General features: G+C 41.1%; 3 protein-coding genes across 5 annotated transcripts; all 3 read left to right on the plus strand.

Moving 5' to 3' along the window:
* The first annotated feature begins 80 nt into the window (after positions 1–80).
* cnppd1 (cyclin Pas1/PHO80 domain containing 1) lies at positions 81–6,205 on the plus strand. Its single transcript, XM_004552663.6, has 8 exons — positions 81–289; positions 783–885; positions 1,172–1,253; positions 1,357–1,477; positions 1,600–1,728; positions 1,822–1,883; positions 2,007–2,124; positions 2,982–6,205. The coding sequence occupies exons 1-8, from the start codon at positions 227–229 to the stop codon at positions 3,624–3,626; spliced, it is 1,323 nt and encodes a 440-aa protein (XP_004552720.1). The 5' UTR covers positions 81–226; the 3' UTR covers positions 3,627–6,205.
* Positions 6,206–9,101: 2,896 nt separating this feature from the next.
* On the plus strand, positions 9,102–13,119 carry prkag3a (protein kinase, AMP-activated, gamma 3a non-catalytic subunit). Of its 3 annotated transcripts, none has more exons than XM_004552665.3 (13): positions 9,102–9,244; positions 9,348–9,387; positions 9,576–9,676; positions 9,795–9,876; positions 9,963–10,021; positions 10,339–10,399; positions 10,488–10,542; positions 10,626–10,752; positions 10,842–11,007; positions 12,239–12,276; positions 12,387–12,533; positions 12,621–12,813; positions 12,934–13,119. In XM_004552665.3, exons 1-12 carry the CDS (start codon positions 9,227–9,229, stop codon positions 12,735–12,737), a joined length of 1,011 nt encoding a protein of 336 aa, XP_004552722.2. In that variant the 5' UTR covers positions 9,102–9,226; the 3' UTR covers positions 12,738–12,813; positions 12,934–13,119. The 3 variants fall into 3 exon arrangements, with proteins under 3 accessions (XP_004552722.2, XP_004552721.2, XP_076736464.1); XM_004552664.3 differs by having other exon boundaries at positions 12,621–12,809; XM_076880349.1 differs by having other exon boundaries at positions 10,339–10,384; positions 12,621–12,809.
* Positions 13,120–14,083: 964 nt separating this feature from the next.
* retreg2 (reticulophagy regulator family member 2) lies at positions 14,084–24,031 on the plus strand. Its single transcript, XM_004552668.6, has 9 exons — positions 14,084–14,421; positions 14,859–14,962; positions 15,550–15,580; positions 15,938–16,067; positions 18,461–18,545; positions 18,655–18,792; positions 19,086–19,174; positions 19,694–19,829; positions 21,182–24,031. The coding sequence occupies exons 1-9, from the start codon at positions 14,168–14,170 to the stop codon at positions 21,946–21,948; spliced, it is 1,734 nt and encodes a 577-aa protein (XP_004552725.2). The 5' UTR covers positions 14,084–14,167; the 3' UTR covers positions 21,949–24,031.
* Positions 24,032–25,097: the final 1,066 nt, after the last annotated feature.

The following is a 25,097-nucleotide window of genomic DNA, read 5'->3' on the forward strand; positions in this document are numbered from 1 at the left end:
AAACTTTTGACCTGCATTTAACTTTCGCGTAACAGCGGCAGACTGCGCCCCCTGGAGTCCCAGCATCTGTATGTGCCCGGAAAGAGAGGGAAACAGCTGGAGGTTTCAGCTGTCACCGTCTGTGTCCCTCAGTCAGGGCGTTGCAAGCTTTACCAAACAGGAGGGAGCCAGGCCAAGTTGTCCTTTTCTCATTATTTGGCGGACTAATGTTTAACCTGTCGTAGATATGGATTTCGACGCTTTATTTAACGAGAATACATTTCAGTTCTCGGATTTCCAAGAGTTCACGGTAAGTTGTTGAGCTAACACCACGCTAGGCTAAGGCTAGGCGCTTTAGCTAGCGTTAGCTGACTTATGCGAGTAAACTTTGAAGCTCCTGTCCCAAAATATTGGCCGAGTAGGCGAAGACAAATGCTTTACTCTTCTGTGTGATACGTATTCACCTGTACAAATAGTCTTACCATGTGTAAATCTTAAAAACCTTAAGGTAAGCAAGCGTCCGTTGATAGCATAATGCTAGTGGTAGCTGTTATTTTAGACTTCCGCCGACGAGCTGCGGGCCAGCCCAAGCCTAGCAGCAGTTATGGTAAACAAGAGCTACTCTCTGCTGTTAGCATTTTAGCATTGGTTTAAATATGCTAAGCTTGTTTTTTTAATTTTTTGTATCATTTTTAATTGTTTTATTTTTCTTTGTTGATATCGCCTAGCAGCTTAAGTTCACCCAACAGTTTCCATAATAGTCAAGCTAATATACCTAATTTGGGATTTTGTGTTTCGTATAGTTTCTTCCTGGACACCAGAAATTGACCGAAAGAGTGAGAAAGCGATTATATTATGGCCTGGACAATGATGTTTCTTTAGATGCCCTTTCCTGCCCTGTTACAGGTAAGCAAAGCGTCTACTGTCACTTAAAGCTTTAGCCAAATTTATTATACATATAAAGTTTTTGGCTCTGCTTTAGAAGTAATCTGTTCCGGATGAATTCTTCTTTCTGACTTATTATAAGACAGTTTAATGTTGTTGTTAATATTATTTCAGGTGCTTAAAGCATAGTTTGTACATTAAACAATGTCTTTTTTTTAAATGATCAGAACCACTGATAAAAGAGGGTTATAAAAACCACACTTGGAGCCCGCTTTCTTTTTGACTTTTTCTGACTTTCTGCTTTCAGATATTGCCGTCGAAATCTTCCAAAAGTCTGCCCCAAGCCCAATACGAAAGCTCCAGAAGAAGTATGCTGCCCATGTTGCCAGGTTTGTGCTGTACTAAGTAAAGGTAGACAGATATTATTCATTCTTTTAGAAATGGGCGATTGTCCCTAAATCATGTCCCTAAAACAATTTGTTTTTGTTTCAGGGAGGCCTGCATTTCTCCGTGTGCCATGATGCTGGCTCTTGTTTACATAGAAAGGCTTAGACATAGAAACCCTGAATACCTCCAAAAGATCTCCTCCTCTGACCTCTTCTTGATCTCCATGGTATGTTTTTAGGGTTCAGATGTCATTCTAAGTGAGATTTTGTTATGATTTATTATTTTTTTAAGCCAGCATAATGTCGAGATAGTGCCATGAAATACTGTAAACTTTTATTCATGCTTTAGATGGTTGCCAGCAAGTACCTGTATGATGAAGGTGAAGAAGAGGAGGTGTTCAATGATGAATGGGGAGCAGCTGGGAAGTTGGATGTCAAAACTGTCAACAACCTGGAGATGAACTTCTTGAACGCCATTGTAAGTGATTGTGTGTGCGTGTGTAAATAAGGTGTGCCTGCACGAACATTTGCTTCAAATGATGTGTCCAAACCTTCCTGTCATATCTTCAAGGAGTGGAGCCTCTTCGCTGACCCGAATGACTTCTTTGATTTACTAAGTCAACTGGAGACCAGGTTTGTTGTAACTCAACACTAAAATCCAGCATTTACAAGAATTTACATTTAGCCTACAAAACACAACAGGATTGATTAAAGCCTTTCATTTCAAATATATCTGTTTGTGATGTGTATTTCCAGCATTGCAGAGCGGCAGGGGATGAAACGCGGCTGGTTCAGCTACACTGACCTCTGTGTGCTGCTAGAGCACTCTGTATGGAGTCAAGCCCTCACAGCCATCTACCAGCACTTTACTAAGGTAGGAAGAGGACACATATTTTTACAACGTTAATATTTAGCCTTTATATTTAAGTGCTTTTTTAATTGATCCATTTTATAGTTTTACAACCAAGCAAAGTGCACAAAGTATTGAAGGAGACCTTTTATGCCCATTTCCAGTTCCATATTTTCTCTTCCTCGAAGGGAAGGAAGTACATATTAGGATCAGTTTGTTTGTTTGTCTGTCCCGGTTGTTTTTTTTTCCCCAAGGTCAACTTTAATATAACGCATTACTCATTATGGTTTCTCTGAGCTGTTTTTTCCCCCCAAAGTTAAAGGGCATGGAGAGAGCTCTTTAACACACTTTTTATTTTTTCAATACAATGCCCTGCGATGTCACAATGATCCCATAACAGGCTGACGTATTACAATAAAAACATCATAAAACATCAACGTTTTAGTATAGCCCTTGCTCTTTAGGGGGCAAAAGCTATTTGGATATTTTTTACCTTCTTATGGGCCATCATGTGGGCACTCAGTCAATTTCTTGTCTGAAATAAGCCATCAGCTTGCTGTCCCTTAAATCCACTCTTTGTCTGATTGGCTGCACCTCTCAAACAAATGGTTTGAAGAAAAGGTAGGTGGGGCTTCGTTGAGCTGTGTGCCTGAGCTGACGAATATCTTTCTTTGCCATCGTAGACATCCAAGAGTACCGTCTCTTTTGGTTCATAGTGAATATACATAGGTTGACCTCATTATTTAAACTTTGAGCCTATTAAATATCAGCGTTCTTCATTGTAGCAGTGTATATGTGACAGAAAATAAAGAAAACATAATGGGTTTTCCTTAATGCAGTTCTGCGTTTCATCATAAGACTTCATCTCAATTCATTTTCAGGTATCCTGTATGCTTGGCCTGGTCTATCTAACCAGTGTGGCTGGCCTTATTGCCACCAGTGCTGTGATTCACCAGCTCAGTCTCTCTAGAGGAGGCCAGTCTCTTCTTCCACCAGATGAGATCAGCCTGACCCACTTTTTGGCTTCCAACCTGAGTCCAGAAACCTCTTCCTCAGCCCGCCGCCTCCCTTGTTGTGTTCTGGCCAACAAGAGTGTTAACCGTCAGACTGGCTCACCTGGAAGCAGGCAACACCACAGTCAAAGGCCTCCATTATCTTCCACACAAACATCTGTATTGTGTCTCTGGGGTTCCCTGCTTGCCTCGATGGGTCATATACATCCTGAAACGAAACCTGATGTGGAAGCCTCCCAGACCTGGTCTCCTGTGTCCTTCATCTGTCCTGGCTGTCTCGCAACACTCCCTCCTCTTGCTTGCGGGCTTCGAAACACCTCATCAGTCCTCCCTCACAGCCCCTTTGAAAACCATCAGCCTCATTTGTCGTGGTTCTCCTCCAGCCTCCTCGGTGCTACCAAGCCAAGTGTGGACTCTCATCTAGATATTTTTCCTCCTGTACAGCTGCGACCTTGCCACCCAAAGTCTATGCTGCCAGTTGACAAAGTCCAAGCTCTGCTTATGCCTGGCTAGAAATGGCAGAGCTTTTCATCCTGTAGTAATGGACTCTGGAAATGAAACCAGCATTGTTTTTGTCACTCATCTACTGCTTCAAGGCTTGTTTTTTTTTTGTTTTTTTTTGTTTTTTTACATTTCCAGATCTAGAATACAGGAGAAAAGACGAGAGGAGTTGGGCACTTTTCCAAGAGGTTCACAGGGAGGAAATTTCTATATAGTTAAATACTGCAGGGTAAATTTGATTCAATTCAAATACCACAATGCTTGATTAATCACAAGTGTTGTAAAGTTTGGTTCATTTAATTCTCTGCAGCAACTAAATTCACATTATCACCCTTCTGTTTTAAGAGTTCGCCACTGTCGCTTGCTGTTGTAGGGCTTTTGAATTGAATGTGTTCCGAGTTGCTGTGTCACAGCGGTAATTTTTAAAGTGGACATGAACCACTATATGTGTAAAGGCTAATTTACATGATGGAGTCCTGCTCTCAACAACTGACATGGATGTAATACTGTCTGTTAAGCTGGATTTACGAATTAAGTGAAGTTAAAGTTTATAAAACATGTTTAGCGCCATCTTGTGTCAATATAGACCGTGATATCGTCGGGTTGGTTGCAGTAAAAAAGACTTACATTAGTTTATGTTAGTTGACTAATAACTGAACCAATAACTCAGGGGAAAACAGGGTCACTAAAACTAAAAATCGGTTTGGGGGGTTACTTTTGTGCTGCCACTGGCTGCAACAATGAGTTTCATGCTAACAAATCGACTCCACTGTCACTCTCTGTCTCTTAAGCAGTAAGTGGTTTTAGGTAGTTTGGCTAGCTGCACGCAAAACAGGAAACTCCACCTGTTAGTCGTTATGTTTTGGTTTCTGATGCATTTTATAAATGAGAACAGTGTGGAGGAGAGCCTGTTTGAATCACCAGACTGACAAACTGGAGTCCAACACAACAGCTTTTTCTCACCAAGCTGTGCAATCAGCTGACAAAGCAGATGTTTGCAAGATGTGATCAGCGCTGTTTTATCTAATAAAATGTCCTGTCTTTTCCCAAGCACAGTTAAACAGTTTATATCACAGGTTACATCCACATTACAATCTCCTTCACTTACTTTTCCTCACTTGTAAGATTTTAAAAAATGCATAAAATAACGCTGATCACATCAGCTGATTGTGCAGCTTGGTACACACGACCAGACGAGGAAAAATCAGAGTTTCTGACTTCCGGTCGTTGGTCTGCTGAAACACCCTCCAGCTGACTCAAACAGGCTCTCCTCCACACTATTCTCGTTTATAAAGAGCTTTAAAAACCTGCCCTTACAGCTAGCAGGTGGATTTTCCCATTCGGTGCAGCTAGCCAAACAACAACGAGCCATTTACATCTTAAGAGATGGAGAGTTAAAGTAGAAAGTATAGCCTCATTTCTAACATAAATCTCATTGTTACAGCCAGGGGCAGCACAAAAGTGATCCCCTTAAACTGATTTTTATTTTAAGTGTCCTTATTTTCCCCTGAATTACTGTTTCTGTTACCAGTTAGCTTACATGAACTACAGTGACACAACGTTCTGTACTCACACAAGATGGCGCTAAACATATTCTAAAAACTTTCAATTTGGGCACTTTTTTTTTTAAAGCCAGTTTCACAGACAGAGTTAAATCTACGTCAGTTTTTGAGAGCAGGGCTCAATGGTGTAAATTAGCTTTTATATATGTAGTGTTTCATGTCCACGTTAAGCTGTTCACATTTGGCAGGTTAATGAATGTGTGTGGTGGTTACCAAGCATATATGAAAGTTGAAAGTTTCATAGTAAGTTGTTTTATTTTTTTAATGAAGAAGGGACTTAAACCAGGCTAAATTTTCTTATTCATATTCGTTTCGTGTAGCCATATACCTTTCTTTGATGCAGCTTGAGGATTGCAATAGACACTGGTCATTCACATACACATACTGTTGGCACTGATAGCTAGTTATAAAATCCGGTTGTCTTCTAGGTTTGAGAACGTTCCACATCATGGAAGAGAAATGGTTGGACAGGAGACCAGACAGTTGAAACCGTGTCTTTGTGTTACTGTCACATGCCACACCGTTTCCACATATTCTGGTTATGGTGGCTGATTTTTGTCTTTTTTCTGTTTTACCAGATGTGATATGGCAACAAAATATAATACTTACGTCACTTTCCTGTAACAGGGTCTTAGCCAGGTGGAACACCTTTGTAAAGGATGTGTTCCTGTGATTTCATGCAGTCTCTAGCTTTTTTTTTGTTTGCATGTAATGTCTTAAAGGAAAATGTCAACCTTCCTTTGTTGCGGGAGATTTGCACTTTTTGGCTCCATTTTCATTGATGTAGAACATCATCTTGCATTGTTACTGCATTATTGTCATGTTTTCAACACCAGAGGGGAAATGGTTATTTTTATCTACACCGCTACAAATCTACATTTCCTTTGTAATTGAACCTTTAACAAATTGATCTGAATTTTGAATTTGATACACTTTGGATCGTGAACCCCTTAAATTTTGTACATGTTATAAAATGCAAATAATGTAAAATGTGTAGCAAAAAAAAGAATAAAGACCGCATTTGTTTGAGATACTTTGTATATAATTCTGTGTCAACATACAATGAAGCCACGCTGAATCTCAGTAAATGTGAAACAGTATGTTTGTTGTATGTTTGAACTTTTAACCTTTAAATGAGAGAAAACAGACTAAACCACTTCTGACCAATGTCCCAAGCATTAAATAAGGGCACCAAACTCAAGGAATTAACAAATGTTGTATCTAGACATAACAGACAACTTGAGTCACTTTGTTTGCAGCCTACTGCAAAAACACACTATTTATTCCCATTTCTTCTTACAGATATTAAATAGGGGTGCAACGATATTCGTATCGATATTGAACCGTTCGATACAGTGCTTTCGGTTCGGTACGCATATGTATCGAACAATACAACATTTGTAATTTCTTTTATCAATTTTCCTTCTGACGATGCTGTCTGTGTTGAGCGCTCAGTGAATCTGTGTTCGACTACTCCGCCTAGGCTGCACTGTCGAGCGCAGATCCACTGAGCGCTCAACACAGACAGCATAGTCAGAAGGAAGAGCGCAGGGCAAGCTAGCCAGACAGAAGTTAAGCTCTACTTGCAACAGGCAAATTGAACCTCATTCAGATCTGGCGTTTGAAATTATTTTGGTTTTCATGTGACGTATGACCCTGAAGGTAAGCGAGTCATGGACTAAAGTAAAACAGTATGTTGGATGTGCCATGCAATGCTCAATTACATTGGTGTGAACTAGTGTGTTAGCGCAGTTAGCTCGTTAACGTGTTGGCTGTCTAGCCCCATGCACGGAGTGATCGGCGGTAGCTCGTTAACGGAGATTTGCCGTGTTGTGGCGTTAAGGTCATTTCAACGAGATTAACCTGAAAGCACTAGTGGGAACACAACGAATATGACTGCACATTTACGCCGACATCATCCTAGTGCAAAGACAAGTGGAAGCAGACAAAAAAAAGCAAGCATGCTACTAACTTTAGCCGAGTCATTTAGACAGCTGTTAGCACATGATTCTCCTTATGCTGCTGAGAATATAGCCCAGAAGAAGCGGATAGTATAGCTTTTATTTTGGAAAGAGCCATTTCTCTGTAATAAACTCTCTTTTCCAAAGATGAGTGATTCCTCAATCAGATACAGGGCTCGCAATATCGCTAGCCCGACGTCCTGGAGCTAGCGATTTTTTCAGTCGGGCTACCAAAATCTTTCTCTTCCCTGCCCGTCGGGCTATTGTAGGAAAAATATATGTCAATGCTTTTGCATTCTTTCAGAAATGTAGCTGGGTAATTATGTCATTGGCATCGGTGAGCCACTGTCAATATGTGACATATTGAAATCGCGTTTGAATTTGCGCTTGTTTTTTTGCTTTCACTTTGCAATCGTGCGAACTGTGTATAGAGAGCGACAGCACTGATCTGTGAGTGATGATAATTTGTGCACCAATTCCTCTGACATCGTCTTATTAATCGTTAGCTTACTATGCAAACATGACAAGTGAAATCTCCCGCAGCTTACACATGTGAGAGGTTGATCGCGCAGAGAATCGCTGAGCTTATGTGAGTGAGCGTGTAAAAGCAGCAGAATATATATTTCAGTTCTGCTGAGCCAAATAAGACAGGTCAGGGTGAAGAAGTGACAGCCAAAGAAAAGCTTACCACAAAACGGAGAAGTTATGACAAATCAGACTATAAGGCAAAAAGAAAGTGCAGCTTTATGGTTTCATGGACAAAAGAATTTCTGTGGCTGCAAAATGATGAGCTAAATAACCAGGGCTGCACATAAGTGGTCCGCAGGTGCGCATTCACTGTCAAAATAAAAAACACGCACAAGGGTTAGGGTTAAATTTAAAAACTGTACTTTTGAGTTAAAATATATATTTATAATTTTAATAAATGACAAATTAAAAATGCATGAACATTTTTTTGTATCGAAAAAATATCGAACCGTGACACCAAAGTATCGAACCGAACCGAACCGTGAATTTTGTGTATCGTTGCACCCCTAGTATTAAATGGTATTTTGGGGTAATTCCCAAAGAGCTCTTACCTGAAATGTCTTGGCAGGGGGTGCAGTGTATCCTTAAAAATTTGAGGAAACTTGACAAGTGAAGGGGAACAAATTTGATTTTTCAATTATTTATTTATTTTTTGTTCAACTCATCCTCAGTATTTATGGAGGAGGTCAGGAAAGAGGTATAACAGTTAGTATCTATAGCCATGTGCAGAACACTCATGGTTTGGGGCTGCATTACAGCCAGTGGTGTTGGATATGTGGTGAAAATTGATGGAACATATTTTAATCCACCGTGCAATACCATCTGAAAAGTGTCTGATTGGCAGTGGGTTCATTTATCACAAACACACTGCCAATGCAGTAAAAGCGTACCTGGGTAGGAAAACACACGGATAAATTCGCCTACCTAGACCTCGGACCTCAACATTATTGAAGCAGCGTGGGATCATGTTGACAGAGAACAGAAGAAAAGGCAGAAACAATCAAAGAAGAGTTTTGAATGTCCTTCAAGAATCCTGGTGAATTATTCCTGAACACTACATAAAGACATGACAAGAACGCTGCCTAAGAGAGTTCAGACTGAATAAACGGTAGTCTAATACTGACCAAATATTGACTTTCGAGCTTCTTAGAATTGTACAAACTATTTTTGCCTTATATTCTGTATTTCCATATATATATATAAGTATGTTTGTATATCACACTTTCCTGGCAAAATATGAAGAAATGAGGGTTTATGGGATTGCACTAAGTGATCCCATAACAGTTGAAAAGCTATTCCATGTTTTTAAGGGCCAGGATAAACGTTTTGGATGAGCATTTTTACAGAGGGGGAAAACAGATGTCTGGTTTTGGTTGAATATGGGATGTCCCTCCCCCCTGACTCTATGCCAAGCTTCTCTTACCCCTCCCCTACACTCCTGGCTTGACACATACCATTTGAGAACTCCTAATATAGACCCAGCTGCTTTGTAGAAAAGGCTAACAAACGGTCTCAGTTTCCTGCTTTGAAAACCACTTTTTCATGGACACAAGACAGAGTCATGGAGCCTCGTTCACAGGTGAAATGTATATGATTGGGGGTGTCTGGGAGGTTGATAATATTTTTGAAACCAAGGAAATGAGTAGCCATGGGGATTTTGTTGACAGTGATATATGTTATAGGTGTCATTCCCAGAAAAGAAGCAGGAAATACAGAGTCAAGGTACAATGCCTGGCAGTTGTCTGGGTTTGGATCTGTGCATATGTGTATTTGCATTTGTTGGCTTTGTGCTGTTAGCACTTTCCTTTGTTTTATAGCTGTGTGTGTGCACGCATGAATATGTCCTCGTCTATAACTGCTGAACCCTGTTCAAACAGTGTGTTGTGACCAGCTGGTGTATTTTCTCCTAGAGGCTGATGCCACAGTCTACATGAAATTCATGAAAAGTCACCGCTGTTATGATGCCATTCCAACCAGCTGTAAACTGGTCATATTTGATACCACACTACAAGTGAGCCTGAAGCTTTTCCATGAGCTGTTGCACATCTAGACTTTCATATTGAATTGTCACAGAGTAGTGTTATTTACCTGTAAAACATCACTGACTGAAAAATCTTTAACCCCAAAAGGTGAAAAAAGCCTTTTATGCACTGGTGGCAAATGGCTTGAGGGCTGCACCACTATGGGACAGCAAGCTGCAGAGATTTGTGGGTAAGATGACGGATTAATGGGACAGATATGGTAGACTGGGCTCACTCACTGGTAATAATGGGAATGTGAATCCTCCTCTGCCACAGGTATGCTGACTATTACAGATTTCATCAACATCCTTCACTGCTATTACAAGTCCCCCATGGTGAGCACTAAATTCCCACAGTTTGAAGCCACTCAGGTTGGACGCCCCTACTGTAGAGTTAAACAAAGGACTCGGGGCTACAATCAGCCCAGGAAAAACTCCAATCTGGCCCACTGGACGTTTTAGAAACATGTGAAAGAGGGCATACATTTCTGACTTTTAACTTTCGTAAATTTTACAACTTGTCCTACGGATAAAGACCTCCCGCACAGCCATTCATACTACACCCATGTGACAGATAAACTATTAAATGACAGAAAAGTTCCTATTTTCTTGCTAGCAACTATAAAAATGCCTGTCGTCTTTGTTTTTTTAAGGTTCAGATGTATGAGCTTGAGAGCCACAAGATAGAAACATGGAGAGGTGATTCCCTTCGAAGTAAATATGCAAGCAGGAATGAATGGCATCATCTGTGCCCAGAGGTCTATGAAATTCATCTGAGCCGTTTCTCTCCTCTTCTGTTTAGATGTTTATTTGCAGTATTCCAATAACTTCCTCATTAGTATCTCTCCAGAGGCCAGGTGAGTGGACACAACACTCTGAGGCACCTCTGTTTCAAATTCCAGTTGGCAGGCATTCCTCTTCTTATCTCTTCTCCATCCAGCCTCTTCGAAGCCATCTATTCCTTACTCAGATACAAAATCCACAGGCTGCCCGTAATCGATCCAGAGTCTGGGAATGTCCTGCACATTCTGACCCACAAAAGAATCCTCAAGTTCCTCCATATATTTGTGAGCAAAAGCTTTAGTTATGATGTTTTTTGTAGCCTTGAGTACCATGATACTTTGTTTTTCAAATATGGGTGTTTGGATTTTTTTAGGGGAAAAAACCTCCCAAGCCTGCATTCACAAAGAGGCCGATCCAGGAACTTGGGATAGGAACTTTCAGGAACATCGCCACTGTCCAGCAAACTGCATCGCTTTATGATGCCCTCTCTATATTTGTGGAGAGGCGGGTGTCTGCGCTGCCAGTGGTGGATGAACAAGGTACATTATACTCAGCTGTCGCTGTCACCATGTATATATTCTACAAAACCACAAGAGTAGCTCTGCACGATTCACTGGTCACAATAATGCTTATCTGCCTTATATTGAGATGGTGCCGTTGTCATTACCACTGCTGCCTCACAGCCAGAAGGTCTTAGGTTTGAAGTGAGCAGTCAGCCAGAGGCATTTCTGTTTGGAGTTTGCATGCTTTCCCTGTGCTTCCCACAATCCAAAGATAGATTGATGCTTCTGATTGCCTGCCCCTTGTAAACAATAGCTTGAACAGCAGATGGGTAAGTCCTGAGGGACATCCACTGTATATGATGTCATACCGTGAAGAAAAACCTACTGGAAAGAATAATTTACGCCAGTCTGAAGCCTGAGCTTTTGGCTCACAGTGATCACTTGTATATACACTTATCAAGGCTGACTGTGTGTTGGACCCAAATGAAGGACTTGGAAACTACGTTTACTCTAAGAAACAGCTTTACTGCAGAACTTAAACTGAGTACAAAATAATCCAGATCAAAACCAACCACTACAAACCTTCAAGGAAGTGTGCAAGGGAGGACACAATGACCAGCAGGAAACCGAGGACTTAAATACTCACCAGGTAATTAGGAAGATGGGGAAACACCAGGGAAGACAGCCGCAACAAATCAGGATAACAAAGCAGGGGAATTAAAACAATATGAAGCACACAAAACACTATCAAAATAAACGCGGGCACACACAGAGAGACCCATAGGAACTTGACAAAGAGACAGAAGATAAACAAACATGGAGATAAGGTAGAAGGAACAAAATGGAAATACAAAAGAGGAAATCAGAAAGCCAGGGAGACGGAACACAGAGTGACAAGGCAGACCCAGGGACATGCCGGAGGAACAGGAAGGGAGCACAAAGCACGATAACAAAACATTGCGTAACCTAGAAGAACAAGAAGATAAACAGAGACTAAACAGATGGTATAATAATTTCCAAAGGAAAATATTGACTATACCAATATCCAAAACAGCTCGATTAAAACATAAGTGATCCTCACCAAGAACACAAAGCCCTGGATCCAAGACCCAGGGACCATGACACCCCCCTCATTTGACACTTTGGCCATGCTTTAATGTGTATCCACCACTGAAACAGTGTACACATGACAGAAAAAAACTATAACAATAAAGACTGTTAGACTTGTAACCCGGTTATTACATTGTCAAACTATTTGTTTTCCCAGGCAAAGTGGTGGCACTCTACTCAAGATTTGATGTCATTGTAAGTACAAATCTAACGTGACTATATTTATCACTCCACTTATTTTCCTTAAATATCAAAGCACTGTTCACACACACACTTTCCCAGATACCGTTTTTGATCCATTGCAGAACCTAGCAGCCCAGAAGACCTACAACAATCTGGACATGACGATGCAGGAGGCTGTTGAAAAGCGGATATGTTGCGTTGAGGGAGTTATTAAGTGCTATCCATATGAAACCTTGGAAACCATTATAGACCGTATAGTTAAAGCTGAGGTAGACTTTTTTCAGCCTCTTTAAGATTTATCGTGAAATTATGAGGTCAAAGGATAATAAAAGAAAAGTCCTTTGTGCTTATCCCAGGTCCATCGGCTGGTCCTGGTGGACAGGGCTGATGTGGTGAAAGGCATCATCTCTCTGTCTGACCTGCTGCAGGCAATGGTCTTAACCCCTGCAGGTATTGATGCCCTCTTGTCCTAGCACCAGGGGAAAGAGGGCCCCCCTCCCCTCCTTTAGCACCTGTGTAGGCTTGAGTCTTGGCAGTGCACCCAGGCAGGTTGGCTCATGACCCTCTTTTGTGTTTGTGCTGTTTGACTGATGCTTTGTTTCATTTTCTACATACTCCCAAGATCAATTCTAAGTAGTGTGATTACAAATGTTCTTTTTTGTTTTACAGAAATTGGCATGTGACTGAAATGAGCCCTCATACCAGGAAGAAATAATCCCCAACTCTACTGCTGTTTATATGCTTTCTGGACCCTAATGCCTCAATGCATCTGCACAGCTCCACAACACAAAGCAGCATTTGATCAGTAAATGTTTACTGATTTTGATAACATTTCTCAATTAAATTTGTATTTAAGCTTGTTGTGTTGTCTTTTCAGTGCCTCGCCTCTAAAAAAAAACCTCAAGTATTTGGCCTTCAATTTATCTCACAGATTTTCAGTGGCAAGTCACTCCAGTTTTTGATACTTGAAAAAGCTCTGATAACTTTGTATATCCATCTCCTGCTTTGTGAGCATCAAAAGCTCTTTTTCCTCAAGTCTAATTTCCTTTGGGTTTTTTCTTAATGAAATTTTAAATCTGTTTAATCTTTATAAGCGTTGCTATTTAAAAAAGAATTCTGTCATGTGCAAATACAAATAATCTGTTTTCTAAAAACAACTAATATGAAACGAAAATAAGCACGTGCGTGAGGAAATCTTGATAAAAAAAACGTTAAATTTAATAGTTTAAAATTGTATAAAATGTTGCATAACAATCAGTATCTCTAACCACGGGGTGGTACTCTTTGGCTTTCTTTAACCCCGTCTTCTCTACACAGTAAACAAGGAAACACGTGACTCTATTTTTTCTGTTGACGGGCCGTATGATCCGTCCGCCCATCTGTGTACCCGTCTTTGCGACGGACTGGGATCGGAAGAGGAGTTACCTTCAAAATAAAATACACTCGCAGGTCACAGTCTGCACCCACACACACACACATACACAAAACATAATCAAGTGTTTGTGCAATTGTTATAGGAAATGGAAATGCATCTGTATAACTTCAGGTATAAGTTGGCGTTTATTTATGTATTTTTTTTATTTATTTTTGCAGTTTTGCATTTTTCTATTCCGTTTAGTTAAATTTAGCTATCAGAGTTTCACGGCACGTTTCAGTATCACCTTTATTTTAGTCATTTTATTATTATTAGAATATCTTATGGCGGTCTTCTCGGAAGCAAGGTCAATTTTTCTTTTAACATAAACTTGACAGAAAGACGCGACTGTACTCGCTGCTCTTTATCAACCCACTTTATTTTGAAAGTTTTAACCGGAAGCTTTATCGTTTTCACTCTGCCCTGCTTGACCCTCATCTTTCCATATACCCCGTGATCTCCAAAACAACATAACAAAGTGGGGAAAACATGGCGAGCGGAGAGGAGGCCAGAAGACGCCCCTCGGTTACCTCCTCTTCGGTCGGCCTGGAGGCCCTGTTCCCTGCGGGGACGTCGGAGCAGGCGTGCGGGGACGGAAACCCGGAGCTCGTTCGCCTGCGGGAGCGTCTTCAGGGTTGGCTATCGCAGTATGAACTCCTGCTGCTGTGGGTGCAGAGGCTGCTGGTCTGGGAGAGGCCGCTGTACAGCATCTTTGTCGCCCTGACACTGAACACATTATTCTGGTAAACGTCGAGTCTGCGTTTAATCACGCTTGTCTCTCACACTGATAAGGCTGCTTTGGAGTGCATTGTTAGCTATCTGGCTAACGTCAGCGAGGGTATTACGAGTGAATGTCAAGATAAGTTAGCTAATCCCACGTCTTTAGCCTAATGCTAACGAAGGTTGCAAGCCAGTTTAAACTTCCTTTTCGGCACGGCATATGTTCCCTGCTAACTATAAGGAATTATATTATATAGATAAAGGTTATTTTGAGGTGTCACACCTGTTAATACCGCAATTCAAGAGAAGACGTAAAGATGAGTGGCTCAGGCCTGGTTGACCAGCTGTCAGTTTGCTGTCTGATTACTTTCCCTTGGCTCATATTCAACCACAGCAATAGGGCTTTAATAGATTCCCCGTATTTGAATTTATATACATGAGTGTGTTTGTGTTTCTGCAGGATCTTGTCCTCCACCTCCCTGCGGCCTCTGTTTCTGATAAGCGTGTCCCTGCTGGGGCTCATGCTGCTGGAGAGATGGAAGCCCAAGTTACCCATCATTACTGGTAAGGTCTCAAAGTAATCACAATGATGCCTTCCTCTAATAGTTCGCGTAATGTTGTCTGTCAGGTATTGCTGACAAAGCTAAAATTCTATTCAAGTTGAAGTTGTTCCTCCACTCACACACATCGTGTGATTTCTGGTATTATTTTAACTGAGTAGTCAAACATCCACAAAATATGTTACAAGGCTGAAAAAATTCTGTTAATATTCAATGTGAGAATCATTAAAATCTGAAAAAGTTGTGATGCTGTTTGAAAGTGCAAACCAAACCTGCATGCAGTGATTTGCAAATCTGCCCAATTTTATTCACAATAGAATGTAGAAACATGTTTAGGAAAAATATGAGCTCCTTTTGAGTTTGATGGCAGCGACGCGTCTCACAACTGTTGGGACAGGGGAAGGAAAAGGCTTTAAAAGGAAGCGGTCCTTAAAAAGAAACAGCTGGAGGAACTTTTTGCAACTCGCTGCATTCGGTTTATATTTTACACAGCGGCCCAACTTTTTGTGGAACTGGGGTTGCAGGAGAAAAAAAAGATGTTTCGACAGATTCTTTGCTAATTGTGGGTTGTTTTTTGTGTCTCTTCTACAGTTCAACATGTAGACGCTCATCCTGCACAAAGGTTTGTAGTGTAATAAGTTGATTTTGTTTTCTTAAGCAGTGATTTTTCCTGTGTTAATGTAGTGTAAAAGTCATCCATTAAAGTCTGTCCATGTAGGATGTTATGACCCGTTTGTCACACAACACTCTGTGATTATAATTAATTTCAGGCTCCCTGCCTCATTTAGTGTGTTGTGTTTGTGTTCACTTGTGTGCATCTGTCTCCCTCCATCATCATTACGCAAACATGAAATCCTAACCTGCACCTTTGCTAACATAAGTACAGCCTGAACTGCTTCAAATACAGATCTGTGTCCGTCACAGGTGTTGAATTTTTTTTTCTTCCCGTGTGTGCGTGTGTGTTCTTGTTTGATCATAGTGAGACAATGAGCGCGGAGCAGCGTCTGCTCAGCATCCCCGAGCTCAGCCACCACCTGGCTGAGAGTTATCTGACCTGTTGCATGTATCTGCAGGAGATGCTGCAGTACAAACGACAGAACCATGGCAAGGTACGGTGCTTTGGTGTGACCATGGAAACGCATATGCACACATGTTATTGGGGTGAATCTCTAATAGTCCAAGTATAAATGTTTATGCGATTGTTGTCAGGTTGTGTTTTTTTTCTTTCTTTCTTTCTTTTTAAGAAAAAAGCCAATTCTTCTAGCCATCTTTCCAGCTCTGTATTTTTATTCTCAGACTTTAACAGACGAGCTTTGCATGATTATTTACAAAGTTCAGAATAGTACTTGTATAATGTATTACAGTGGGACTTAGTTCTTAGTTCCTCTCAGTTTGTGCACTGAAACTTTACTTACTTTAGAGCCACCCACCCTTCAAGCCAACTTTCTGACTGAAAACCCTGAACTGAAAAAATCTCTGAACAATAGGTGCGTGGGGCCCTCTGAGAGCTGTATCCCTGAGATGACCTTGTCAGGGATATCCGCTCAGTATCTGAGTGATTAGTGGAGTCTGAAGCTCAATGGGACTACTTGTATATATGCTGGCCTCATTACTTGAAGGATTGAGATTCATATTCAGGTTTAAGATGAACTAAGCTAAGACTGTCAATAAGGAGAGGCAAATTTAGCGTAGTCATGAGAAGTGCTGGGGTTGTTACACAACAAAAGTAATGTATTAGGAATTGCTTATTACTTTTAGTAATGCAGCATATTACTTGATTATTCCTCAAAGAAAGTAATTCATTACACTACTCATTATTTTAACTTTCTTGTTACTCCATAAAACGCCCCTAAACACACACTCATAATCAGCAACTTACAATGTAAAGGTGAGGATACAGTTCATCACATCAGCCCAGATCCCTGTCCGAATAAGGAAACACACACAATCTTTATATTTTAGTTTTTATGTGTAAACACAAAGCCAACAACACAAAGAAAAGTTGAAAACCAGCCCAAAGAGACTTTTAAGCAACTGCCACAATGATTCCTCTGTAGAAATGTGTCCAGATGCAAGCCTGACTGCTGCCTTTGTTACCTGATGAAGTTCAGGTTTTAGCTGCTGGGCTGAGGTCTGCATATACTCAGCTATAACGTCCCTCTGGGTTCTTGGCTAGCTTTGTGTTAACATGCTGTATGTGCAGGTCTTGCAAAGAGACAATGTTGCATTAGCAGCATAATGCAATTGTTTCTGTCCTGGAGACAGTTCCCACTTCACTATCATGTTCTTGTGCTTTTGTACATTAAAAATAAAAGTAACGTCCACATCTCCACTCCTCCCCTTCACCGTTTTCCTCTCGCTAAATGAGTCTGATTGTAGTGCAAGACTACAGCAAGAAAAAAAACGAACACATGACTTGGACATTAGACTTTGGGAATCTCAAACAAGTAATGTAGGCTTAACAACACATTAAACAACTCCTTAAATGTCCTTTTAAAGTGTTTTCGATCATATGACAGAATTAGAATATGTCTGAAAGTGCACCTTGGTTACTTTTTGGAAAACTCACAATGGCGGACTTCCAAGGTAAATCTAGTCACATTTACACATTACTTTCAACACGGCACAATTCTTAAAGAATGCCATTGTGTCAGTTAATAGACACGCACGAGATTAGACTGTGATTGTTCTCCCTTCTTGAGCGAGTTGCTCAACTAACTGAAAAACTGGATCCTTTTGGAGAAATAACTGAAAAAGCTTCCAGTTTCTTTCTCATCATTCTACTCTGCCCAAACCTGTCTCGTAGAGTCAGTCCTTTGTGGTAAACAGATTTTTTTTTCCCCCCTGCAGTGAACATGACATCTCCAATATTAGGCTTTGGCCACATTTCACCCAGAACTTTACATGTTTTGATAACAGAGCTCAGATAACAGAGAGATGTGTCTAATGAAAATGAGACCGTTACCCTGTGGTGAAGTTAGTTTGTTGCTTCCAGCTGTTTGCAGAAGTCTTTCTCTTTAGTTTTGAGTTGTAGGTATTTGCACACGTGGCACAAAGTCGATAACCTCATTAATTACAGTGAATTATCTTCAGTCGTTACAACTTAATATCCATCATAAAGACTGAATTGTAAATAGGATTGTGGGCGTTGTGTGAGGCGAGTGAAGTGACACACACAGCCAGTGTTTTTGAGCTGCACTTTAATAATCACCTGATTCCTTTGCACAGCTTTACTAGTGTTTGGATGCATTTCCATAAGTACATGTCGGATGCAGGACCTTTTAATCATGGGTTTAAAAAAATAAAACTCATGAGTAGTGCTGTTATTCCTTTCAGCGGTGTTTTGGGGGAAAAGTCAACTATATAAATAGCATCACACTAACCGATTGGTAATGCTAGTGATATAAACTATCCCACTTTTAGAAACGGCTATAGTAAAGTGTTCTCTATGACATAAATACAGCACACACTGAAGATATCTCTCGCTTTCTCTTTTTTCCAGTTCTGTGTGATGATGTGCAGTGGCTGTTTTGTTCTGGCTGTGGTTGGACATTACGTACCAGGAATCATGATCTCCTATATTATAGGTGAGCCATAACAGAGGGTGTCTGGCAGTGAGTAATAATAGGAGTCAGTGCAGTAATTAAAACGACAACAACAAAAAAACCCATGTTCATTCTCCACGCTGCTTTTCAGCGCTGAGCGTTCTGTTGTGGCCGCTGGTGGTGTACCATGAGCTGATCCAGAGGATGTACACCGGTCTGGAACCGATCCTGATGAAACTGGACTACAGCATGAAGGGAGACACGGAGCACCGCAAACACGACAAGAGGAGTGAGTGAGAGAGCCACTTTCAGCCGCAACGTGCTTTCAAGTGAAGTCGGCGTCGTTGCGCAAGAATCGATGTAGCTCACCTTTCTTTGTCCTCTCAGCGATACCCAACATCAGGGGCTCTGCACACACAAAAAAAAGGAGCCATTGTAAAGCCGCAGTTTCCCTTGGTTACTTGATTCTCATACCGCTGTCTTTGAATCACTTCCTTTAGTGGTTTGTTGTTGTTGTTGTTGTTGTGGTGTCCTTCATGGCATGTTGAAAACACGTGTTTGTGTGTGGGGGGTTTTAAACAGAGATAAAGAAGGAGGTAGAGGAGGGGGACGAGCCCAGAGCTGAAACGGAGAGCGAGAGCGAGGAGGAGCTGTCCTGCTTTGCTCCAACGGTAAGGACCCACACCTGCAACACAACCCACAATGCACAGAGAGTACGTATATGCAAGGGTGCCGCTTTAAAGTGTAAGACTAGCAGAGGAAGCTGCAGCAGCAGCACAGTGTGCTGAAGTCAGCACCGACCTTTATGAATGTGGTGACGTGTTGATGGGAATGGAGCTCTGCGCTGTGCCAAATGACCTGAAGGATTATCTTTCCAGTACAACTGCATTCCATTTGCGCAACAGCAGAAAGTACACGGTTCAGTTCAGTAACTGACAGTGTCATGTCAGGTATTCAGTCGCTATGCTGTGAATGAACACTTGCAGGGCATGGTGCAAACGTAATAAAATAAACAAACTAGTATAATCTGGATTACTTCTACGAGCTATGAAGGTTATAGTCCTTGTAATAAATTCAAACTTGTTGCATGTGGAGTAACCAGAGGAGTCTGGTTATACTTATCTTTTTCAGGTTTTGAAATGTGGAAAATAATGCGTCATTATTTTATTTATTTTGTTTTCTTTGGTCAGGTGGATGTGAAAACTACGGCTCTGGCTATGGCCATCACAGACTCTGAGCTGTCAGATGAAGAGGCATCCATCTTGGAGAGTGGAGGCTTCTCGGTGTCCAGAGCCACCACTCCTCAACTCACCGACGTCTCTGAAGGTAGTTGTCATGTGTCAATGTTGAACTTTGATTAAAGCTTGTTTAAAAAAATATATATATTTTTTTTTATGATCCAAGTTGACAGCACGACACAGCTGCTACATCCATGATCTGAATCTCCCGTTCCCCTGCATCCCAAAGGTGCTCTGTTGGTTTGATATCCGGTGACTGTGGAGGCCGTTTGAGTTCAGTGAACTGTCATGTTCAAGAACTGAGTCTGATATGATTTCAACTTTGTGGCATGGCGAGTTATCGTGCTGGAAATGGCCATCAGAAGACGGGTACAGTGTCGTCACACAGCGATGGACATTGTCAGCAACAGTACTCACATGTGGATGTGGTGTTTAAATGATGATCAGTTGATACTAAGGGGCACAAAGCGTGCTAATAAAATATTATCGTTACACCACCATCTTTGACCTGAACCACTGATAAAAGGCATGTGGGATCTATGCTTTCACATGAACTATGACCCCACCATTCTATTTGTGGCACTAGAAATCAAAACTCATTTGACTAGGGAACATTTTTCTAATCTTCTATATCAGTCAACCTGCCGAGGCACCTGACGAGGTCTTCTGCTGCTGTATCCCATCTGCTTCAAGGCTAAACATGTTTGCTTTCAGAGATGCACTTCTGCATATCTTAGTTGTAACGAGAGGTCATTTGAGTTACTGTTGCCTCCTTATCAGCTCAAAGGAATCTGTCCTCAAGTTTCTTTTTTCACTCAGAACTGCCGCTCACTGGATTTTTTTTTTCATTTTCAGCCCACTCTCTGATTGTTTGGGAAAATCCCAGTAAATCAACTGTTTCTGAAATAGACCAGCCCGTCTGGCACCAACAGCCATGTTCAAAGTCACTTAAATCACCTTCTTTCCCCATTCTGCTCAGTTTGAACTCTAGGAGGTTGTCTTGGTCATGTCTGTACGCTTAAATTCATTGAGTTGATACTGTTGGACAGGCTGATTAGATAATTAGGTCAACAAGCAGTTGAAGAGGTCTATATAAGAAATAAATTTGGATAGTGAGTGTGTGCAGAGGTGTGTGTGCTGCTCTGTGCAATGTCATTCACCAGTATCAAATTTTTAGAGATGCAGACCAACAGAATTAGCGAAATAAAACAACAAAACTCTCTCTTGGCCAGACCGAGTGTCTTTCCTTTGCTCTTTTCAAAGAAAGTATGACAGTATGTGGGCGAGTGTTCCTTTTGGATTGTCGTGCTTCTGTGCATCAGATTGTTATCATAAGGGCAATGTCACCTCATCCTCTCATCGTTAAGATATCACTGTGAAAATTAAATGTGCACGACTTGCATTTATTTATGGTTTTATACTGTCTCTTGCCTACTGCAGATTTGGACCAGCAGAGTTTACAAAGTGACCCAGAGGAGTCGTACCTGCGGGATCTCCCTGAGTTCCCCTCAGTGGAGGAGTTCCCCTCCATTGAGCAAAGTCTGCTTCACTTTCCTCTGCGAGGTTCAGGCCAGGCAGAGGGAGCCCAGGCTGACACTCAGTCCGAAGGGGAACCATTGAGCCCCGCCAGCCTCCTTATCCAGCACCTAGCATCCCCCCTCCATTTTGTGAACACACATTTCAACGGACACGGTCGACCACCTGGGGGCGAAGAGGGCGCGGTGCCTGTGGCGGGCGTGGATGGGGGAGGAGAGAAGACAGAGCCTGCAGTCACCCAGGGTGCACAACGTTCCTTGGAGGCCCTGAGCAAGGAGATAGTGAGCACTGCCATCTCCACTGTCGTGCAGAACACTCTGTCAGCCCTGCTGCGTTCCAGCGAGGCCAGCGAGGAGCCCTCTCTGGCTGAGTTTCTTCCCAGCGAAACCCCACCGGGCGCTCTGGAGACACCTGCCGACACCACTGCTAACACTACAGTTACCACGGCAGAGGAGCTCGGTCCTGACGAGGAACCAGATGAGGCGATCACAACGGAAAGTGGCACCGGCGAGGAGTTCCCCGACGACACACTAGTTCCGACCGAGGAAGAGGACTTTGAGCTTTTGGACCAAAGTGAACTGGATGAGGAGTTGGACATCAGCCCTGAAGGACAGGTGGCGGGAGAAACTCCAGACACACCTCCATCCCCTCAGCATCAACCACAGTCATAGCTGCCCTGCTGCGCCCCTCCCCCAATGTTTTGCTTTTATTTGTATGTTAAAACAACATTATATTCATGCATACAGCTATACAAAACCCATTTATCAATGAGTTTGGAGTTAAAGGGTGTTGGTCAGTGATTGTGTGGCAGATGGTTGAGATACTCGGTGCGTTCTGCTTTTATAGCCTCACGTCAGAAGAGTCTGTTAAAGTCTTGGGAGTCGTGTCTACACCAGGACCATCATTAGCTTCTATCGGGCAGCGTTCATAATTACACAGCTTTACTTTACAATTAAATGCACCATTTCATATTGCATTTATAGTAAAGAGGTTTTGTGTTATGCTGAGTGCTCCCCTGACAGGAGTGTATTCAATGAAAAGCAGGTTTGTGGCTTTAATTAAAAGTTTAGAAACTTTTTTTTTTTCTTTTAAGAACCCGTTTGATTTCAGTCTCTTTAGTACAACAGTGATGCCTTTATTTTGTACCACGGCTAAAAGCATCCACCTTGTTTTTTCATTCAGAGGCAGATGTCTATCTATATAGGTGGCGTTAGGAAGAGTTGGAATGTTGGATTAACTGTTAATATATGCTATAAATTATTTAATTTAATGGTCAGTCGATGAAACTTTATAACTAAAGCAGAGGGGGAATTTAAGAGTCTATTTTATCCCTTTGGTTATCCATATAAAGATTGTATGTAAATGTTTTAACGACAACACCAGGTTTGAATCGTAGTTGCACATTCCCACAGTTAGACGAGTAAAACGACACCGATCCGCGTCCACACCTTTAGGGTTCAAAGTTAGAAATTCCCATTCAGTCGTTGCTGGTTTTTTCACTCGTTGCCTGAAAACGGATTCTCTGACTTCATTGGATGTTGACAGCTAGTAGATCTTTACCCACATGCGAGTTCTTTAACGTGACACGATAAGAGAAGTGTTCCCAAGTTTCCTCTGTGTGATCAATGCCTCATTTTTATTTACATTTGTAAGTAGGATTTAATTTCATACATCCACGTGTAATTGAATTTGTTATTTATCTACAGACCTGTTAGATATGCCCGTGTACTGTTTGTACAGTGATTACTGGGATCTGTATATTTACCAAATAACCTCCTTTGTACCATGACAAGTTCATGCATGCCATGCATCACGCATGTATTTAACATCAATATTTGAGGTTGATTTTTCCGTTTTACTAGAGCAGAATTTTTTTCTGTTCTTGTAGGGAATAATACTGTCATTCTGCGTCATGTACCTGGGCCAATGTTTGGGATCTGTATTCAAAAACAAGATGGGGGAAAAAAAAAAAAAAAAAAAAGATCATCAACAAGAAATTTAGCACCTTGTTCGACTGTATGGAAAAGCCGATTTTGCTCTTGTGAACCACTCAGCATCCAAGTCTCAGGGTTGGGTTGTACAAAGTGAACATACCATTGCGCAAAATGTGTCTGTTTCCCCCAACTTGTCGTAGTGCACTGCATTTGTACTAACCTCCTCCTCTTTTTCAGTCAGCGCCTCCTTGTGCATAGTGTAGAAATGCAAAAAGTGTACATTCTGCATGTAAAAACGGCACCCTGTTCAAGTTCTCCTTGTCGGCTGACAAAGTACTGCACAATTTGTGAAGAAGAAAAAAAAAAATCAGTTTGAATGTTTCAGGTTTAAAGAGTGCATTAAATTCAGCTTGTTTAATATTTCATTATCAGTGAGGAGAGTAAACGTTTTGATGTGTCCTTACTTTTAAAAGGCCAACCATCTGTACGTGGAGATGGACGGTGAGCGGTGACGTCGGCTTTAGAGAACGATATTAACTGACTAGTTTGTGTACGGTAGTACTGTGATTTATGTTTAAAATCCTGCTTAAACGTTTAAAAAAAAAAAAAAAGTAACTTACTGAACTGTAAAAATTTAAAAAAAGGAATATATTTTCTAATTTCTCCTTTTTCCATAAAGTACTCAGTTTGATCTTTTATGTCTAAAAATATAACCTCTGGACGTGTTTCACAAAGCGGGACAGGTTTAATGTGATCAGACTGTGATATAAAACTGCAACTGCACATGTGAAAATAAAAGAACAAACTGAAACAAACTTAATATGTTGCAATGACACGTATCTGGATTACTACCTTTAATCATTAACTGGTCTTCAAATTCTGTTTTTAAGAGTGTCTGTTACAGTATTGTGCAAACATAAATGGAAATGCAGTATATAACAAGCTTGAACGTCAATATTTGGTATGACCACCTTTATTCTTCTGCACATGCTGAACTCTCTTAGACAGCTTTCTTGTTATTTCTTTAGTCTTCAGGAATAGTTCTCCAATGGAGGACATTCAAAGCACTTCCATTTGTCACCAAGATGATCCCATCCTGCTTCAGTAATGTTGACGTCATGGCTCTGGGGAGGCCGATCCAAGTTTGGGATCATTGTCACACTGAAAAATGAAGCTGTTTTCGCTAATCGGATACTTTCCAGATGGTATTGCATGGTGGAACAAAATCTCATGATAGTTTTCTGCGTTCATAATTCCAAAATTTCTAACAAGCTTTCAAACACCACTGGCCGAAATGCAGCCCAAACCATGACAGAACCTCCGCTGTGTTTTACAGATAAGTGTAAACACTCATTGTGACCTTAAGTATACTGTATATTATTGATCATTTTTACCATAATTCCACATTTGGATTCATCACTCTATCAGACCTGTTGCCACTGATTTTCAGTCCAGTTCTTGTGTAATGTGGCATACCTCATCCTTTCCCCCTGTTTCTCATTATTAAGAATGGCTTAATGAGGCCGGCCTTCCACTGAGACATTTCTGATGAGGCTTCAGTGAACAGTAGATGTTTTGGACTGAAGAGCCAGATGTATTTCTGCAGGTCATTGCTTGATTTTTCCTATTTCTTAAGGTTATGGTACTGTTCATCGCCTGTAGATATTTGTTATGCCTGTCACTTCTTCCTTTTGTCATTCACTTATCGAGTTTCCTCAAATATTTGAAAGAAATTTTACATTTTCCTCAAGTTATGCCATGTTTTTGGCTAATATTCCTTTGGGAATCACATTGTTGGTGCAAAAATACTAGTGCTGAAGAAACTCTGGCCCCTTTGGGGAAATAAATAATACACACATATATATTTTATAAAGAAATTTGGGTTG

Source organism: Maylandia zebra, linkage group LG23 (assembly GCF_041146795.1).
Source record: "Maylandia zebra isolate NMK-2024a linkage group LG23, Mzebra_GT3a, whole genome shotgun sequence".
NCBI classification, from domain to species: domain Eukaryota; kingdom Metazoa; phylum Chordata; class Actinopteri; order Cichliformes; family Cichlidae; genus Maylandia; species Maylandia zebra.

Bases quoted from the DNA above. Each gene is read 5' to 3' on its own strand.
- retreg2 (XM_004552668.6), top strand. From the start codon at position 14,168: ATGGCGAGCGGAGAGGAGGCCAGAAGACGCCCCTCGGTTACCTCCTCT. The intron at 18,546-18,654 runs GTGAGCCATAAC...GCTGCTTTTCAG, and splicing joins CATGATCTCCTATATTATAG to CGCTGAGCGTTCTGTTGTGG. The intron at 19,830-21,181 runs GTAGTTGTCATG...TGCCTACTGCAG, and splicing joins ACTCACCGACGTCTCTGAAG to ATTTGGACCAGCAGAGTTTA.
- cnppd1 (XM_004552663.6), top strand. From the start codon at position 227: ATGGATTTCGACGCTTTATTTAACGAGAATACATTTCAGTTCTCGGAT. The intron at 290-782 runs GTAAGTTGTTGA...TGTTTCGTATAG, and splicing joins CGGATTTCCAAGAGTTCACG to TTTCTTCCTGGACACCAGAA. The intron at 1,729-1,821 runs GTAAGTGATTGT...CATATCTTCAAG, and splicing joins TGAACTTCTTGAACGCCATT to GAGTGGAGCCTCTTCGCTGA.
- prkag3a (XM_004552665.3), top strand. The intron at 9,677-9,794 runs GTGAGCCTGAAG...TAACCCCAAAAG, and splicing joins TATTTGATACCACACTACAA to GTGAAAAAAGCCTTTTATGC. The intron at 12,534-12,620 runs GTAGACTTTTTT...TGCTTATCCCAG, and splicing joins ACCGTATAGTTAAAGCTGAG to GTCCATCGGCTGGTCCTGGT.